This window comes from Tupaia chinensis, unplaced genomic scaffold (assembly GCF_000334495.1).
Source record: "Tupaia chinensis unplaced genomic scaffold, TupChi_1.0 Scaffold000063_1, whole genome shotgun sequence".
Taxonomy (NCBI): Eukaryota; Metazoa; Chordata; class Mammalia; order Scandentia; family Tupaiidae; genus Tupaia; species Tupaia belangeri.
In genome coordinates this window covers 9042483-9059288 of record NW_006159521.1, presented here as the reverse complement: position 1 = coordinate 9059288, position 16806 = coordinate 9042483, and the positions used below count along the sequence as shown (strand labels likewise).

The 16806-nt window shown below is 42.1% G+C and overlaps 1 protein-coding gene across 2 annotated transcripts in view; it reads left to right on the top strand.

Annotated features, from left to right (window-relative positions):
• The window catches only part of LOC102472465 (myocardial zonula adherens protein), a 163462-nt gene that overhangs the window by 5479 nt on the left and 141177 nt on the right, over nucleotides 1-16806 (top strand). For both annotated transcript variants that reach the window (XM_006141784.3, XM_006141783.3), the window contains exon 2: nucleotides 11350-11436. In XM_006141784.3, the coding sequence (XP_006141846.1) occupies nucleotides 11350-11436 (87 nt within the window). The remainder of the gene's footprint in view (nucleotides 1-11349; nucleotides 11437-16806) is intronic.

The window sequence follows — 16806 nt, the reverse complement described above, 5'->3', positions numbered from 1 at the left end:
GAGCCTTTGAAATGAAAGGTCAGTTGTGTGGCCAGGTCGTGTGTGTTGGGGAAAAGGCACATGTTGCCTTGCGCTGCTGAGTGTTTCTGGTTAAACTGTTCGGCTGAGGCATGGGGAGGAACTGTCCCGTCAAGACTTTCCTCTAGCCCTGTGCGCTGTCCATATTTAGAGACTGTTGGTTGGCATTGCTGGTATTGTGGTTCCTAGTGGCACACCAGGGATCAGTAGATGGTGGAGCAGTTACATTGCTGGGCTCCCATGTAGTCCACATGGTTTGAGTTCTGGACCTGGAGGTCTAAAACTCACCCTGGATGCACGTGTATACATGCTCAAAATCCTGAGGAGAATAGAGAAGGGATTGCAGTGTGGCCATCTCCCTGGGAGATGGTTTCTTGCTTTCTGTCTCTCTGGTAAGCACAAAAAATCTCTCTAAAAACGAAAACAAAAACAAAAACAAAAACAAAAACAAAACCCCTTGTTAGGCCATGGGATAGGATTATCCCTTAGCCAGCCCGTGCCGATTTTTTGTTTTGGTAAAGCTTTCCTCTGCTGAAAACCAGAATGAGCCTGCCCGTCCTGCTGTCTGGCTAATGTACCACTTTCCTATGTCCCATTTCTGTCTAATTGACTCAAAATAAAAAATTCTCCTTAGCTGGCCTGCGAATGGGTCAGACAGGTGTCTGTGCAACTTCCTTTTCCCTAGAGACAGAGCCATCTGTGTGCGTAAGCTCTGTAGCATCCCACTGGCTTTGAGGAAGGGACTCCGGATGTTGTGGGACTCGGCGTCTGGTGGAAGGAAGCTGGCTGTAGCCTCTACCAGGTGTGGGAAGGTGCATCCTGCCACCTGCAGAAAACAGGATGGCTCCTCACCAGGGCCCTCATGGGCTAGGCCAAGTGGTGAGATTTTTGGAGCAAGGATGTCCTCAGGGCTCAGTCCAAAAGCCTCTACCACTGAAAATTGACTGTTGCAGGCCCAGGAAAACAACAACAAACCTCACTCTCTGCTTCTGTTCTTTCATCTCGCTATGTCCCGTGTAGGGTCACCTGAGTTTTGGGGACTCTTAAGGAAACTTGACTTCCTTAAGACATTTATGGAGATGGTGGTTCTGTAAAGGTTATGTGTGAATTTTGACCCACCCCTTGCTCTGGGGCAGTGGGAAGGGCTGCATACGAGGTCCCTGTTGTAGTTTGTCTATACTGTGCATCCACATCTGCTGTCACCACCCAGCTTGTGATCACTGGGCAAACCCTTGCAAGTCATAAACCTCAAAAGTTGCTGTCTAGTTGAGTCCAGCAGCTGTGGATCCAGGGCTGACTAACTAGAGGCCATGTTGGAATGTTTCGACCTATGATTCTTTCAGCGATGACGTGTGTTAAGGTCGTAAAGCAGTTCAGTATTCCTCCAGAAGAAGAAAATAGAGTGGTGGTTACCTCCTTTCTTCTTTGATTGTTCCTGAAAGTCAGTCTTGCTGCTGACTCTTATTTGTTCTTTAAGGCCAGAGTGGTCTTTCTAAAAGGTACCATCTCAAGTCATCTGACTCCTCTGCTTCAAGAGCCTCCTTGTTCTGGAACAAGCTCAAACTCCCTAGTGCAGCTTCTCACATCTCTCCATGTATCTTCCCAGATATTCCAAATCATGTGCCAGTCTCAAAACTTCAGATGTTTTAAATCTCTTTTCCTTTCTTTATCTCCTCCAGGTAACCCTTCCTGGAGCCCCCCTTTCTGTGTTCCTGCAAAGCGAACACCCACTGTTGCTGGAATCACCTATGATTAAGTGTTGGAGGAGATGATTTAGGAGCCCACCTCTGTCAGGCCTGGTGAAATAGGTTTTTAAAAAGATTCTTGCCCTGTCAAGACTAATAGTTAAGGGAGCCAGATCCCACATGGCCAATCACAGTTTGAATCCTTACCCTTGCACCTTAAAAAACATGATGGAGGAGAAGGTTTTGTATCCCATGGTGGGGCGTGCTTTCTCTCTCTCTCTCATCTTTTTGTTTCTGGATAGTACAGATTGGATTCTGACAGTTAAGAAAATAAATAAATAAAGGCGTCTCCCAGGGTCCTAAAGAAGTCACACATAGCATCGAATTGGCAAATGGGAAAACAGGAAGAGAAACCTTGAGGGACAGCCAGACCATCACCTTTGACCCACCTGGGCAGGAGACAGGTGACAAGTGGGTGGGAATGCTGTCCCACAGATAGAGTTTGACAGTTCTGGGAAGGCCTCCAAATTTCCTAGTTGCCTCATCCTGTTGCATAGTTGGAGTTTCATTCCTCTGGTTAAGTTGGGGTTCTCAAATCTGGTACACATAGACCCCCCAAACCAATTAAATGAGAACCCATGTAAATAGAGAATAACATCAGTATTATTAAGTAAAACTTTTCAGGTGATTTAAAAAAAAATTTTTTTAAGGGAGAAATTTTTGCTATAGGGCACATGTAGTCACTGGAGAGACAGAGACAGAAAGTGACAAATCATCCTTCAAGGAGATAGCCTTGCTGCAACCCCCTCTTATCCATTCTCCTCTCAGGATCCTGGGCACATCCACACACACACTGGCATGAGTTTTAAGGTATTGGTCCTGGACTCGAACCATAGTCGACTGCATGGGAGTTCAGCAATGTAACCATTATGCCATCTGCTGGTCTCATCTCCAGGTGATTCTAATGTGCAAACAAGGCTAAGAATACTTCTTTAGGCAGTACTTCTCTCTTCCAGCTTACTTGGAAATGCAAACCCTCCTGGACAGTGTTTCAGAGAGGTCTCTTTATCTTAGTGTGATGCAGAGCAAGGTGATAATGTGGGCGGGGGGTGGTGGTTGGAACACTCCAAGTCACACTGATATCTTTGCCTGTCTTCATCCACCTGAGTTTTTATCTGGATCTTGGCATTTCAGGCACATTGTGTGCCTGCTACAGAAGTAAGCCAGAGAGAACAGGAAGAAGAGACCACCACCCCTGCTATTTGTTGATTTTGTCTAGAGGCAGCTCTGACATAAGAAAGAGGGGTTCCAGGACTTTTTATACCATCTAGGAACAGAGTCCAAATACGTAGGTCAGGGACAGCCAGCTACTGCCCCTGTACCAGATCTGGCCCTCAGCCTGTTTGAAATGCTTCTGAGCTAAGATGGTTTTTGTAGTGGCTGCAAAATCTAAATATTTACTATCTGGCTTTTTAAAGGGAAGGCTTCCTCCACCCTGATGTAGATAATGAGGCTACAAGTTCAGGGCTAAGAGGCCTGATCTGTATGGGGCATGCACTGTTCCACATGTAGCCTGGCCTGCAGATTCTGGAGATCTGATACCTGTGCTGAACAAAGAGAGCATGGGATCTGTTTTTCACACCTTGTCAACCCCTCTCACAGGGGTCACACCTTCTCTTTTTAGGAGAAGTTGGTCAGAGACCCACAGTCACAAAGTTGACCAGGTCTTAAGAAAGATTAATGCATTTGGCTATTTTCCTTAGGAAAATTTGTCTTTGTAAACTGATTAGCAAACTCCTACTACTGTCCTGGATCATTTCCTTTACTCCCTTTTATTTGAGATGGATATTCTTCCCTTGGGTAAGCCCAGATGCCAGAATCTGAGAGCCTGATGATATGTGGGTCTTACTCAGTGAGAGATTCCCTGCCCCATGGAGTACTTACAGTACCCCTGAGGAGAGAGACCCAAGCCCACTACTTCCACAAAGGGGATCAGAAACAAGGCTCAGAGGACCCACTTAGCTCCCCAGTGCTGTGAGTTGCAAACAAGGGTTTAGTTGTGCCTTCTTTTTGTGGAGGAGGCTGAATACTGTCTGCCTCTCCCTTCCAAATTTTCCCAGAGGACTTGGTTTAAAGAAAAGTAGATGGCTCTCTGGGAGTTACAAGAATCTCCTTATTTTGTTCTAGTTCAAGATTAAAAACAAAACAAAACAAAAAAAAAAAAAGAAAAAAGAAAAGAAGAAGAAAAAAGGCAAAAACCCCACACTGTCATTAATTGAGCAAGCACCCCTGTGTGTTGATACTGTGCTTAACATAGTAAGGACTATAAAAGCCATTGCGATACAAAGGCTTGCTTTATCTTTTCCACTACGTCTTCTAGTCAATTCATTCTGTATTGCATGGAACATAGGAGGTACTCAATAATTATCAGATGAGTTATTAAAATGAACTCAGATTTGAGTGTTATTCTCCTCCTCCAAAGGCTCCTCATTGTCTTCTGACTAGAACCATTGCATTTCCATCAAGCATTTGTAGATTATTAGAGTTTGACTTCCTGTTCATTTATTAATTTTTTTCTCTTACTTTAGCTTTGGTTGCAGACCTACTTATTCTCTAAACACAGCAATGTCTGTGCCTTGGCCAGCATGGAATGCCTTGTAGATAATTGTTTGTTATTGTGATGATGAATTCTCCAAACATCACCGAATCAAAAAATTCTTTCTGTCCTTCTATACCTAGCTCAGATGTCATCTCTAGTAGCCTTCCCATGTATTCTACCTTCAATTAATATTAGTGTTCTCCTTCCTCTATTCCATGATGATAAAGGACATTTACAGAGTGCTTAGTAATGTGCAGAAACTGTTCTAAGCTCTTTTCATGTATTCGCTATTTAATCCTCACAACAGTCCTATAAGGGCACATTATTCTTAGCTGTGTTTTACAAGTAAGGTAACTGAAACAGTAAAGATTAAGTAGTTTTCCAGACATTAACATAGCTAGTTGGTGTCAGAACCAGTATTGGAACCTTGTAAGTACAGTTATACTGTGCTTTAACTACTAAGCTACCTCTCTCAGTATTGGTACTCCTTGGTTGGCTTGTTTGGATGTATTTCTGTGTATGAGCTCCCGGACATTGGCTGATTCTTTTTTCAATTACCTGCGTAGTCTTCATAAAGTATTTTTTGAGTACTGGGTACTCATAACTTAGCAATGAAATACACTGAGCCCAGCTTTCTGCTTTGAACCACTGAAAAGGACCCTTGCTTCTGGGATGCCTGCTCCAATAACAGTGGCGTGTAGGGTAAGTAAGATGTAATGCTCCACATTGTTCAGAATCAAGGCCCAAACTAGCTGCTGTGGGAACCCTGGGAATAAAATGTCTACCCGCCTCTTGGGTACTGCCCAGCCTAAGGTAGCTCTGGATTTGTGTATCTGAGTTTCATAAAACCATGAATATTGGCATCATGAAATTGCTCAGAGATAAGCAATGTTGCTTCAATCTTACTCAGTTAGAGACCCCCCCCGCCCACACACACACACACATCCCCCCCATGGAGAGACTGCTGAAGGTAAATGAATGAATACAGGGAGGTGAGCCTGGTGGGGTGAGGGTTCAGGGGTTCCTTAGTGTAGCTATTAGGAATTCAATGTACCTTTTAGACCCTCAGAATGTACTCTTTGTTGCTCCTGAAGCATTCCTGTGAATTTAAGGAGAATTAGCTCTTTCTCTTTCACTATCTTGGTTATTTTATGTATGTATGTATGTATGTATGTATGTATGTATGTATGTATTTATTTTTGTTTAGAGTGCATTTGCCATAGGGTGGGTGCCACCACACCCTTGTTTAGAGTGCATTTGCATTCACCAGAGGGAGAAAGCAAGAAAGTGAGAAAGTACCCTTCAAGAGGGATGAACATGTTGAAATCCCTTCTCTTTCATTTTCCTCTTGGAATTTTGGGCATTCGTACATGCACATGTCTGCTGTATTTTTCAAGCCACAGAGTCCACAATTCAAACCATACAGTCAGTCATGTGGAATCCAGCTGCTTTAACCACTATGTCGCCAACTTTGTGGTGTATTTCTCTATCTTCCTGACATATTCTTTATTGCTATTACTGTTTTAATTTTAAAAACTTACTTACATATGAAAATTGCAAATAGCATAGAAATCCCATTTTAGCAACAAAAACCATCAACAGTTAATTGTAGTTTTTTAAAGATATTCCCCACTGCTGCCCCCCCCCCAAATCTCACAGATTATTAGGGCTGATTTAAAAAACAAAAAATGGAATTGTTCTTAACATTTCCTCTGCAACTTTCTTTTTTCCTATACCAATCATCTTGTTAAGATGTGTGTAATTCTCTTCCAAGCTGGGCTTAATTTGCACCTATACAGCCAGTCCTTCAGTGTGTCAGCATTTTTAATTTAAAAACATTGTTTTTTTATTTTTAATATTTTAAATGATAGTGTGTGTGTGTGTACATGTAGGAGAGAGAAAGAGAGAGAGAGTGAGAGAGAGAAAGAGACCCTTGACAAGGTCTGTCATGCCCTGATCCCTGTTCCCCAGTCCTTTAGTCCTCAGAATCCTGGGCATCCATGCATGTGTATCTAGTGTTTTCTTGTTTGTTTGTTTTGCTATAGGGTGTGTGTGCTCATGAGAGAGAGAGAGAGATAGCACCCCTCAGAGGAGATGGCCACACTACAATCCCTTCTCTTCCATTCTCCTCTCTGAATAATTTTGGGCATGCATGCACATACACCTGGCATGTTTTTCGAGCCACTGGGTCTAGGGCTTGATCCACACAGTTGGCCATGTAGAAACCAGTACCTTAACCTCCATACCACCTGCTAGGCCCTGTGCCTAGCATGTTTTCAAGTTGACCCTGGGATCCAGGTCCACAGTACATCACATGGTTTCCAGCCTTTCAGGTGCCACAGAAGAGGGGGCCCAACATTTTTTTAAGAATGATAGATATGCTCCTTAATGTTTCCATCAAAGCTCCTATACTGACAAGAATAAGACCTTAAGACAAGACTGTGGGGTGGAGCCTCAAGAACTGGCTACAGGGACCAGCAGTTAGCATAATGGCTATGTCGCTGGACTCCCATGTAGTCGACCGCGGTTTGAGTCCCAGACCCGGTGACTTAAACTCACGCCGGGTGCGTGTGCGTGTGTGCCCAAGATCCCAAGAGGAGAATGGAGGAGAAGGGATTTCAGTGTGGCCATCCCCCCATGGGGGGTGATTTCTTGCTTTCTGTCTCTCTGTCTCTCTCTGTCTGTCTGGCACACGCCCTACAGCAAAAACCTCTCAGAAAAAAAAAAAAAAAAAGAACTGGCTACAACTACCTACCTAATAATTTTGAAGTGAAATGTTTTATGAGTTCATTTTACTTAATACATTCTGTTTACTCAAATGCTTGGTATACCCCAGGTTACAAATGGTTTGGTGTGAGAGTTTGATGTGTGAGGTATACCCAGTGGGCAGTAGGAAATGTGTTGAGGAATATCAAAGTTCTGGGTGGGCAGATGAAGAACAGGCTCAAGAAAGTAGATGAACCATCTCACTTTTGGGTGATCAACCTCATGAGACCTCCCCCCTTTCAGAAAATTATAGCCAGTAGTGATTACCCATCCAGAGTCATCAGCAGCCAAAAGGCATCACTTGCAGTACTGAAGTCCCAGAGCCATTGACCAATTATTACTGTCATGGAAGCAGGGCCATGAAGCCAAGTAGGTCTGTTTCATTTCGTAGCATGAGGATGACAGGATGATGACAGTATCTAGATAATAATAAAAATATTCAACATTCATGGAGGCTTACTATGTACCAGACACCCTCCTTTTGTCCTATTTTACTTTTGAGATTCAGAGAGACTAAGTATCTTGCCCACAGTCAGACAGCTAACAAATATCCGAGCCTACAGGTGTGTATTTGTAAATTTGAATACTTGTGCATATGTGTGTGCATGTATGTACAGATGTGTGCACATGCTTGTGTGTGTATATAGGATGTGTGGTGCAGGAGGATTTCTCTGCAGAATTAGGCATGGATTAGACCCAGCCTAACCGTGAAGATTGCTGAGCATCACAGATTTGGATTGCCTACCTGGTGTGAGTTACACTTTGATTTTTGTGCAAATGGCAGACTGGTTTCATCCAGTTTGAGTGGCCTGGAATCAGAGGATGGCCTTTCTCTGGAAGGACAGTCTTTGTTGATTACCATCAGTGTGTGGCCTGTCAGGAGCTACCTGGTGGAATGGCTTGGTTTCTTTTTGGCCAGCGTGCCTGGTGGTGTGCTGTGAAGGTTGGTTACAAAGCTGGCTACGTAAGAGGCCATGATAGCTTTGGAGTTCAGGATACATCTGGGGATGAAACTTGCTCAGAGGAGAGTGAGAATGAGAGGGGTCTTGAAATCGAGTCATGTGGTTTAAAGAACTAGAGTTATTTAGTCCGGAAGAATGGAGGTTTGGAGGACAGGAGTACTGGTAGAGAATGGAAAATTCTCCTGTAGTCCAAGGGCAGCCCTGGGTCTGATAGTAGAAATTCCAAAGAAGCTATGTATAAGCTTAGTATTAGGCAGTTAGAGATAGCCTGGTAGCACAGTGGGATGCCCTTGAAAAAGGGGATGGTGTATGTGGAGGTGGGTTCTCTCCTTTGTTCATGGAAAGTGATTCTGGGGCTGGAGGCCCACCAATCACATACATTGGTGGGTCTAGAACTCAAGTTTTCTATAATCTCATCCAACCCTGGGCTTCTAGGCTGCAGGGCAATTTTGCTTAGAGGCTGTCCTGTGGACCAGCGCAGATCCCAGGCATTGCAAACCAGGTTGGGGCAGGGCAGGCAGAGGTTAGTTTGCTACGGTTGCCATAAAATGTTCCACAGACTTGGTGGCTTTAAAGAGAAATCTATCATCTCACAGCTCTGGAGGGCCAAGTTCAAAATCAAGGTGTCAGCAGGATTGCTTCTTTCTGAGGGCTGAGGGTGCACAGCCTGCTCCAGACCCATCTCCTGGGCTTGCAGATGGTCATGTAATGCTCACACGGCATTTTTCCTGAATGTGTGTCTGTCTCCAATTTCCCGCTTTTATACAGACACTAGTCATTTTGGATTAGGGGTAGCTTTATAATCTCACGTTTACTTGATAACCTCTGTGAAGACACTGTGTCCACATAAGGTAACATTTTGAGATACCAGGGGTTAGGATTTAACATATGAATTTTAGAGGGTCACAGTTTGACCCATAACAGGGCAGACAGTGATCCTATGAGTCAAGCTCTGTGGCGCTCATGCGTAGAGGGGACGATGAGTATTAGGGCGGAGAGCACAGGTGTGGAGACTGCCTGGGTCCACATCTCAGCACCACCATTTCTAGCCATGTAACCCGTCAGAGACTTAGCTCCTTCATCCGTAAAGGGGGGCTGGTAGAGAGCACAGGGTTGTGGAGAGGATTAGGTGAATAAACATGTAGAACACCAGGAAGGTTCCTGGCACACAGTAAGTGCCAAAGACGTGGTTAGCTGTTAGTATCCTCACTGCCTTTCTCACACTACGGATTTCAGTGGTCTGTTTTTGGCTCTGTTGGGCAGGAAAATGACTTTGCTCATAGTTACCTTTTGCAAATACAATATGGATAAATCATGAAGGTATAGTTTTTCTCATTGATGGTGTATTTTTTTTTTAAGAAAATGGTACAATTTAAACTTTTAAAAATCACTCAGGAACCTTTATTCCAGTATTTCAGTGGGCCTTGTTGATAGCCTTTAATAAACTGACTTGAGAAACTCAGTGTCTAGTGACAATAATCACGATGACAGCTAAATTGAGTCAGATGTTTTATCAATGCTTACTCCTTACATTTTTTTGTCCTCTGTATTTTTTTAAAGACTACTTTATTTACTTATTAGGATTATTCTCCTCTACCTTTTTTTTTTTAATATTTGCTATAGGGTACTTATGCTCACTGAAGAGAGAGAGAGAGAGAGAGAGAGAGAGAGAGAGAGAGAGAGAGAGAGAGAGAGAGAGAGAGAGAGAGGAAGAGAGGAAGAGAGAAATCACCCCCTGGGGAGTATGGTCACACTGCAGTCCATTCTCTTCCGTTCTCCAACTGGGATTTTGGGTATGCAAGCACACCCGCCCAGTGTGATTTTCAAGTCACTGGGTCCGGAACTAGAGAGAGAGAGAGAGAGAGAGAGACAGAGAGAGAGAGGAAGAGAGGAAGAGAGAAATCACCCCCTGGGGAGTATGGTCACACTGCAGTCCATTCTCTTCCGTTCTCCAACTGGGATTTTGGGTATGCAAGCACACCCGCCCAGTGTGATTTTCAAGTCACTGGGTCCGGAACTGAAATTGTGTAATCAGCTATGTGGGATCTAAGTGCCTTAACCACCATGCCACCAGCTGGCCCAGTAGTCTTAGTTTTCTATGTTTTTCCAGTTAACCTTCTTTCTTTTAAATCTGTATTTAACAATAACACGGGCAGTTTTGTTTTTTAAATTGTAGTACCATTCTCATAATAAGTTACCATTTATCCATTTTTGAAGCATGTATTTCAGTAGCATGAAGTGCAACCATGGGCAGCCATCCCCAGCATCTAACTCCAAAACTCTTCTCTGTCTTTCTAAACTGAAAATTTGTACCCATTAAATGCTAATTCTTCAATCTCTTCTTTCCTTTACTTCTAGCAACCACAATTCTACTTTCTGTCTCTGTGATTTATTTTAATTTATTTTACTTTTTAACTTGCCAGGGGATACACACCCTCACTGGAGAGAGATGGAGAGAAAGCGAAAGTAAGAAAGCAACCTCCATGGGGAATGGCCACATTACATTCCCTTCTCCTCTCTCTCCTTCCTTTCGGGATTTTGGGCATATATACACATGCACCCAGCATGCTTTTCAAATCGCTGGGTCTGGGACTTGGCCATGTGGGATACAGCAACCTTAACCACCACTGGCCCATCTCTGATTTTTACTATTCTAGGAATCTCATCTAGGAGGGGTTGTATAACGGTCAACATTTTATGACTGACTTATTTAATTTAGTAGAATGTCCACAAGGTTTGTTCACGTTGTAGCAGTGTCAGAATTTCATTCCTTTCTAAGGCTGAATAATATTTCATTATGTACATGGATCACATTTTGTTTATCCGTGCATCTGTCCACAGACATTGGGGTTGCTTCCATCATTTGGTTATGATGAGTAACGCTGCTGTGAACATGGGTATATAGACTTTTCTTTTTAGAACTTTGTGATTATACTTGTTCATGTCTATTGTAGGAAAAAAAAGTTAAATGCAGAGTCAAGTAGAAAGCACCTTCCACTCCTGTCACCTGAAATCTTAACATTCAAAGATAATCACTTTTGGGTTCTGTCCCTCCAACTGTATTTAGGCCTATACCTGTACAATGAAATTTAAAAAAAACGTTTGAAATTATTCAGTAGTTTCCTTGTTTTGAGCAGCAGGGTGGTGGGTGCTTGTACTGGGCCAGGCAAAGGCTTGTCTTATCATCACAGTTTCCTGTGTGAGCTGGCACAGGCCCCTATTGTGAAGTTGGGAACATAGGCACTGAGAAACCCAAGGTCAACTGGCTCTTTCTGTCCCCACTTCTGGTCCCTAACTGTGTCCTTTCCATCTCTTCCAGGCAAATGTCTGCAGACTGCGGCTGACTGTACCTCCTGAGAGTCCAGTTTCAGAGCAGAGTGAAAAGAAGGTTGAAAGAAAAGAGCAGGTAAGGTGCCTCTGAGGCAAAGCCCTGACAAGTTCTAATGGTGGTGGTCCTTCACTGCTCCCCCAGCTGGCCCCTGCCCAGGGTCTGGATGTCAGCAGCTCTGTCAATGAAAGGCCCTTGTGACCTTCCCACCTCCTCCCCTGTCTGCTCAGCAGCCAGCTTAGTCTTCCTAGCTGGCCCTGTCCTTGATTCTTTGGGAACACTAGGGCTCTGTGTTGCCCTGGAGCTTGGGGATATTGGCCCTGGTGACAGGTGCAGTGGTGGAGGATGTGGCTGTTCCTGAAACAGCCCTGTCTGGTTGAGTCAAAAGGCCCATTGTGAGCTGTGGTGGGGCCAGAGCCTTTCTCAGGAGCTCAGAGCAGTGCTCCAGCCTAGCTCAGGCAGCCGAGAGGAAAGCCACGATAGCTACTCTGGTCTGGGAACGGGGAAGGGCACCTTCTTGGGGATAGAAGGAGTTCAGTAAACATTTTTGTTGCAGCTCTTGTACTTGGTGCTGGGGCCACAGAGATAAGTATGACCTTGAACTTGCCTTAGAGCTCCAGAGTCAGTTTTTTTTTTCCACGGGGAGACAGATGTATAAATAAATGTTGATCTTATATTTCAGACATTAGGATCCAGAAATGTAAGAAGGGCTCAGGAAACACAGAGAAGAGAATAACCGACTGCTTAGGAAGTGATATTGAAACAGGAGTAATGCAGTGGTCCCCAACCTTTTTGGCACCAGGGTTTGTGGAAGACAATTTTTCCACAGACTGGGGACAGAGGGGGTGGTTTCAGATTGACTCAAGTGCATTACGTATTTATTGTGTACTTTATTTGTATTATTATTACCTTGTAATAGTAAGGACTAGTACCAATCTGTGGCCTGGAGGTTAGAGATCCCTGGCTTAAAGAATAAGTTGGAGGAGGGGAGTCCTGTTTACCTCTAGATCTGTGGTCCTGGACAAACCATTTTACCCATTCACAAGCAATTGTGGAGTTTCTACTGTATCCTAGGCATAGTTCCAGGCTGTAGGAGTATAATAGTGAACAAAATGGCGAATAAAATACCTGTCATCCTTGGAACTTGTCAAGGCATTTCAAAAAGGTGTGTGGAAATAATGGAATTAAAGTATCAATTTATTTTGGTGCAAAATCTTTTTGAAATCTAGAGACTAGATGGTGATGCCTCAGTAAAATGCAATGCTCTGTGAGGCTGACCCACATGGGAAGGTTCCAGGTTTGTGTCTGGAGACCTCCCTGAGTACACCAAGCACATATGTGCCCATGATCCAGGGATAGCAAAGGCTAGGAGTAGATTGTGGTGTCAAGATCCTGTTGGGAGTTTTCACTGTCTCATGAAATAAATAAACTTCAAAAAATTTTGAAATTCATGCATAGTATGAATTTACTAAGAATTTGAAGACCCTCATAAATCCTAGTGGGATGAGAACAAAAATAAACAAATTAATTCAGTATATTTATAATTTAGGTGGTAGTAAATGCTATAAATGGAAACAAATATAGTTAAAAAAGGGTATAGGAGTTTCAGGAAGTAAGTAGCACTTTTCTTGTGTATATATCTTATATGACTAGAAAATAAAATGATATGATATAATGTAATATAATATAAATTTCTTGAGTGGAATTATGAGACAGCGACTTCTTAAAATATAAACTTTGTTTTTGAGTTAACCAATAATGTGGTTAATTATAAAAAAGAGAAGCTTCTCATTGACCAGTAGGTAGTTGATAATGTCCCTTCATTTACTGTAGGTCTCTGTGTCCCCTTCCTTCCTTTCCCACCCATCTTCTCCCCACTTTCTACCAAGGACAGAGAGTTACCTACACTAATATAAATAGTGTATGACAGAGAAAGGAACTAGGAAGGAAGGAAAATCCAGCTATGACTAAAGAAAATTAAGAGAGACTAAAGTTCCTAATCTGCTGGAAAAGGGATGATGTGTTCTGCTAAAAGGATCTAAAAAATTTTCATTTGTTTCTCATTTTTTGGGGGCTATTTTCTCGGTATCTTAGAAGGTGAAGACACTAATAAGGGCATTGATAATCTAGTCTATGAAATCCTGTTAGAAAACTTTCCAAATCTAGAGAGCCATTCAAATATCCAGACCCAAGAAAGACAAAGGACCTCTAATATAGAATCAACCCAAGAAGATCTTCTCCAAGGAACATCATAGCCAGATTGACCAAATTCACAGACAAAGATACTAAAATTGGCAAGAGAGAAATGTCAGGTTACTTAAAAGGTTATCCCATCATGTCAACAGCAAACCTCTCATCAGAAACAATGCTAGCAAGGGAAGAATGGGAAAATACATTCAAAGTGTTAAGTGAAAAATAGTTTCAACAAAGAATACTATACCCAGCAAGATTATCCTTCATATGGGAACAAAAGATAAAAACATTCTCAGATAAACAAAACCTGAAAGAATTTACTAACACCAGACCAACTATTCAAGAAATTCTGAAAGGAGTGCTTTACCTGGAAAACTAAAGACACATACAGAAATAAGAGAACAAAAAGCAACCAAGAAAATGACCAACTTCATGCTAGGGACAAGAAATATCAATAATAACGTTGAATGTTAACTTCCAGAATTTAAATGGAAAGACTGGACCACAGTAATACTGCAGAAGAGAGATTAATTACATAAGATTGAACTGGTAAAATAAAATTTTATGACTTTTGAGTAAAATACTACTGATTTTTTTTATTATGCTTTCTTTTCCCAATTTAAGGATTTTGCTTTCTTTTTTTTTGTTTTCATTTTACATTCAATCACATTATTTAGCTTACAAAATGAATATTTCAACAGGTGAACATTTCTCCCTAGTACAGTTGATAAAACGATAAAATATCTTCGACAGATAATATCACATTTCTTTGTCCCATTAACGCTTTGCTTCCCTATTTTTCTTCTAAATGTCTTTTCTCAGACCCTTTTCTTTCACACACACTATATCTGGTATTTGTATCTATATACTGTGTTTCTATATCCTTTAGTCAATCAACTTTTTTGAGCTGTTGATTGGTTCAGCAATTTATTAAAATGTTTTTTCTTCTTCTTTTTTGTTTCTTCAAATGGAAACAAACTTTCTCCCTTCTTGACCCCTCTAATTGGAAAATATTTGAGAGTATTCTTATTTGTGGCAGAATGGTTATTCACGTAAGTTCAATAATACCTGTAGTCTTGAGTCAGAAATTGGAAATATTCGTTATTAGACTGGGCTTTGACTGGAATGTCACATCTAAAGATTAAACCAGAAGACTATGAAACTAAGATAGAGCTCAAGTAAGCTAACAGAAGCTCTTGGAAAGATGCCCTGGCACCATAAACAGTTCTGCCTGGCAGAGAGGATTAGAGAAGCTATATGAAAGAATTCATACCATTAAATAACCTGGACTTTTCTAGCTCAGCATTGTAATCAGTAGAGATTGCAAAAGAGCAGCCACAACCAGAGGATTACCTTGAGGAAGACTTTGAAGGAAGGAAAAGAGACCAGTCTTTGCTAACAGATGGTATGTCACAGAATGCTAGGTAGGCAGGGCTGAACTGAGAAGGTTTATGTGTGAATTGTGTGCTGTGGGTTGGCCTTGCAGTTTGAGTAGTTGACATGTAAATATTTTCTCAAACATATTTAAAACCATACTGTCTCTGTTGTTATAGAGTCACAAACAAAATTATAACAAATATTTCAAACATTATCTTTAAAGTTCAGTTTTTTTGAAAATTTGAAAGTTGTTTATTAACTATCAAGAACTATGGAGTATGAGCAAAGATTTTTTTTTTTTTTTGAGATGTTTTTGCTATAGGGCACTTGTGCTCACCAGAAAGACAGAGACAGAGAGACAGAAAGCAAGAAATCACCCCCCAGGGGGGATGGCCACACCGCAATCCCTTCTCATCTACTCTCCTCTGAGGATCATGGCCACGCACTCTCACACGCCTGGCATGAGTTTTAAGCCAGTGGGTCTGGAACTTGAACTGCGATCAACTACATGGGAGTCCAGTGACATAGCCATTATGCCAACTGCTGGTCCCAAGATTTTTTGATATGTGTTTGTGGGAAAATATAAAAGTAAATAAATAGAAAAATAAAAAAACCACTAAAGAAAAAAAGGATCTAGAAAAAATGGCTAGATTCTTAGAGCAGGGGCAGGGCAAGATGGGCCTGTGACACTTAGTGATAGAAAGCCAAGTAGCACTCAGTGATGAATGGGGTCATAGCAGAGGACCTAGGGACTGGTTGGAAAGGACTCACTGACCAAAGTGGGGATAACTTGAGCATCGAAAAGAACATGACTATGTGGCTAGCAGGTGTGGTGAGTAAGGCACTGGGCTCTCACATGACCAACTGTGGTTCATGTGTCAGACCTCATGGCTTAAAACACACTAGGCGCATGTACATGCATGCCTAAAATCCTGAGAGGAGAATGGAGGGGAAGGGACTGTGGCATGGCTTTATCTTCTGGGGGATGATTTCTCACTTTCCCTTTCTCTGCCTCTCAAGTGAGCACACATGCCGAATGGTAAAAAGCTAAACAAACAAACAAACAAACTGTAAGGGGTTATGACACACTGACTAATAAAGTATCATGAGTCTATAGTGTGAATCAGGAAAGGGTAAGAAACAAAAGTCTCTTCTTTATAGAATGCCAGCTAACTAAGGTAGAAAAATCTCTATTTTGCAACCCCTACGTAGGATCATTAATGGATGTACAAGTTGGGGGCGGAGTGAAAGGTCATTGTGGAATAGGATATTCATGGGATCTCAAAGTATCAGCTGAGTGGATTTCTCACCGATTCTAAAGGGACAGGGTACCTTACAGCTGAGCAACCTTGCAGTCAGCATTTCAACCAGTAATCCACTTAACACTGCCTTAATGGGTGTTGTGACTTCTGAAATGATGTAATTAAGCACACACTATGACCTATACAATATTCATGCCAAGCTTGTTTAACTGAATCTAATAATAAGGAAGCTCAAAAATAAAAAGCCTGTGTCATTCTATGAAACAATTGATCAGAACCTCTCAATAAACACAATGCTGTTTTAATGTATGCTATTTTATCTTGATATTATATAGGTAAGCAAGACCAAAGAGACTTAACATTTTTTATATAGTGATTGAACCTTAATTAGATCTTGGGTCCAAAATATATACAGGCCCAGCACGGTGGTGCACAGGTAGGGCTATTACTTGGGAGGCTGGAAGCTACATGGGAGGCATGGGTTTGGTTCTTGGGCCACCCTGAACATTCAAGGCACTTTCGTGTGTGCATGTAATACCAACTAGTTGGGGGGTTAGGGTAGGAAGATTGTAACAAAACAAGACCCTGTTGAAAATATCTCTCTCTGTCTCTTTCC